At 43.0% G+C, this 3,421-nt stretch overlaps 1 protein-coding gene across 1 annotated transcript; it reads left to right on the top strand.

The window, feature by feature from the left end:
* Window positions 1-666: 666 nt before the first annotated feature.
* Window positions 667-3,171, top strand: LOC139766733 (putative nuclease HARBI1). Its single transcript, XM_071695654.1, has 2 exons — window positions 667-1,951; window positions 3,158-3,171. Exons 1-2 carry the CDS (start codon window positions 667-669, stop codon window positions 3,169-3,171), a joined length of 1,299 nt encoding a protein of 432 aa, XP_071551755.1.
* Window positions 3,172-3,421: the final 250 nt, after the last annotated feature.

Below are 3,421 nucleotides of genomic sequence, written 5' to 3'. Positions count from 1 at the left end.
ATATAAAACATACAAAGGTTAACATTGATTCTCTTAAGATTTCAAGGCAATGAAAGGTTTGTGGTGCGGTCTTTATGACTGAAGGTCATATTTAGATAGAGATTTATCAAATGGATATTACATCAACGTCACAGTAGCCACTCCGGCCACTGTATTACTAACACAGGGGTTAACTGTAGTCATACAATACAAATACTAAAACTTAAGGTAGGTTTACACTTACGCACTTTTGTGTTACGGCCTGGTACGGCGTGGGCCGCACTAAAGACGCCAGCGAGGTGGCGCGGTGAGAGGCAAAATGACCGTTATTGGGCGGCGTCCCTTGTTTTCGTGCGGTGTGTTACGGCGTGTTGTTGCGGTAATGTTGCGGTGTCTTGCGCAGTGTCACGGCAGTGGCGCGGTGTTTGCGGCTTTTGATGGCGCGGTTTCATACGGCATGGCACGGCCTCTTGCCGTGGTTGCGGTGTGTCGCGGGTAGCTTGCGGTGTTGTTGCGGGTAGCTTGCGGTGTTGTTGCGGAGTGAGCGCACATGTGCACGAGACACGACGTGGAACGATGCATGATTGTTGCACATGCACCGTTCCAAACCGTGTCGGATATGAACCAAGGGTATATATAGAGGTCTGGCAAGCACATGCCTCATTCTTTTGCCAGCCAGCATACAGTATGGACATCCAGAGCCTCTCACCCCAGGAGACCCAGAGAATTTTGGCAGCTGTACTCTGTATTTGTGCAGTCCAGGTCGTCTACGAGTGGAGAAGAAGACGTACTGTAGTGCCACACCCACCAGAACGATTGCGAAGAAAGGACGGCAGGGCAGGGCGGTTATGGAGTCGGGAGTGGCTGACACGGCGACAATTATATGGAAACTACGACCAGCTGCTACAAGAATTGAACAAAGAGGACCCCGAAGGACACAAGAATTTCCTACGCATCTACCCAGAATTGTTCCTGGAGATGGTTGAGAGGCTGACGCCCATTTTGAAGAAGGAGGACACTAGAATGCGGAATGCACAAGAGGAGGGACTTAAGTTGGCGGTCACCCTCCGGCACCTGGCAACTGGGAACGACTATCCAAGTCTCCAATACAGCTTCATAGTCTCCAAGGCTTCCATATGCCGGTTTATCCCGATAGTCTGCGATGCCATTATCGACAGCTACAAACCAGAAGTGATGAAGTGCCCCAAGGCACCAGAAGAATGGAAGAACGTAGCACAACGATTCGCCTCAAAGTGGAACTACTTCAATTGTGTGGGAGCCCTGGATGGGAAGCAGGTCGCAATCAAGAAACCCAGAGGTGGAGGCTCACTGTACTTCAATTACAAAAAGTTCCACAGCATCGTCCTCATGGCCCTCTCCGATGCAAATTACAAGTTCTTGTACATCGACGTCGGTACAGAAGGAGGCGCTGGGGATGGAGGTACCTGGCAGATGTGCACCCTGGCCAGGGCCATTAATAACAACCGTGCACACTTCCCTCATGACACAACTCTGCCCAACGACGACGAACCCATCCCCTACCACATAGTCGCCGACGATGCCTTCGCTCTCAAGACGTGGACGATGAAACCCTACTCCCACCAATCACAAGATCCCACCGAACGACTATACAGCTACAGACTATCTCGCGCTCGTCGTGTGGTGGAAAACGCATTCGGGCTGCTACAGATGAGATGGCGAATCTTCGGAAGGACGATGCAACAAGATGTCCCTGTTTGCAAGAAGCTAACGATGTGTGCATGTGTCATGCATAACCTGACACTGCAACACTACCCAATTGATCGCACCGTTGTCGACCATGAGGACCAACAACATGATGTCGTCCCTGGTACTTGGAGGGAGGAGTCACTGAACCTCATGGTACAACTCATGGCAAGAAAGGGACCGAACTACACACGGCGAGCGAAGGCAGTCAGAGATTACCTGGCCCAGTATTATTCATCGGATGCAGGCGCAGTGGAATGGCAAGAGCGAATGGTGTTTCCTCGAGGACGACCTCCTCCTGACAACTAGAGGACACACACACAAATATATATAACCCAACCCAACCAGTGAATGTACATAATTGTAAATAAAGTTCATGATGTACTTAACATTGTTTGATACTCCCATATTTGTGTATTGTCTGATAGCCATATTAATGTGATAGAGATTAATTAATGGATGATTGGGACTTATATGAAATGTGTTGGAAGATATTGAACTGAAACTTAACAGGAATGAGAAAGAAACATGAAAAGCATATTGGTCATAACATAAATACAGTATTTAAACTTCATATTCTGACGCCAAATACCCCTCGATGGTTGGTGCACTTATAATAAACTAAAAATACATAAAAAGCATATTGGGAAGAACATATAAAAGTTTTAAATAATTAAAGTTCACACTCTGGCGCCAAATTCCTTTTGATGGTTGGTGCGTGAATGCATATGCTTAATATAGTTCAGTGGTACAATGTCTAGGATTTTAAAGTACTATTGTCTAACATGATGTATTTGCATATAGAGAGGAGATAAAATTAGTGGACCTGTAATTGAGTTGTACCTACTCGGTTGGAGTAGGAGATGAACCACACAGATACGTAGTCACAAACAGGTCAAGCCGACATGCTGAGATGTGACTACACACAGGACACCGCGGCTCCAGTGAACCAACAATATAGAGATTAGCGGCTGAATACCATACAGGTCTCAAACAGGTCGAGCTGACATTGTGAGATGTGACTACACACAGGACACCTCGGCTACAGTGAACCAACTATCGAGAGATTAGGGAGTTTACATGGGTTTCATATATACTGACAATCTACTGTGCGTTCTGATTGTCAATGTTGAATAGTCTATAAATAGGATATCAATATCATTAGTATGTGTTCATGTTCATTATATCATGCTCTCATTATTATATGTATGTTCTGTCCCTTCTAGTTATTATATCATATTATTGACCCATTTACTTGTCTGTCTGTCTGTCTTTATTCATGTTATTGTTAAAGATGTGTTCTCATTTCAAATTATTTCATAGTTCATATATGTTATCTTAAAAAATCCAATGAGTTAATAATTCATGTTTATAGTTTATTTTCAAGTTATATTGTATTTCATATATTTCATAGTTAATATTTGTGCTATTATATTTCATATTATATTTTCAGATGATTTAAAGTAATTTTATAGTTTCATTTCATTTCTTATTTCATCTTTCTGATATCATATTATTTCCTGTTATCTTTTTGGCCATGTTATTTCATTCTTCAGGTTCATAGGTCAGAAGCATATCAGCATATATTTGGTCATAACATAAAAAAAAGCATCAAAAAAGGGAAATAGAAATGCAAGTAAATATTTTAACATTCACAAATTCTATAAAGTTAGCTGGGTTTACAAAATCAACATACATTTCATTATTATAGATATAT

This window comes from Panulirus ornatus, chromosome 58, assembly GCF_036320965.1.
Source record: "Panulirus ornatus isolate Po-2019 chromosome 58, ASM3632096v1, whole genome shotgun sequence".
Taxonomy (NCBI): Eukaryota; Metazoa; Arthropoda; class Malacostraca; order Decapoda; family Palinuridae; genus Panulirus; species Panulirus ornatus.
This window is presented reverse-complemented; position numbering and strand designations above follow the sequence as displayed.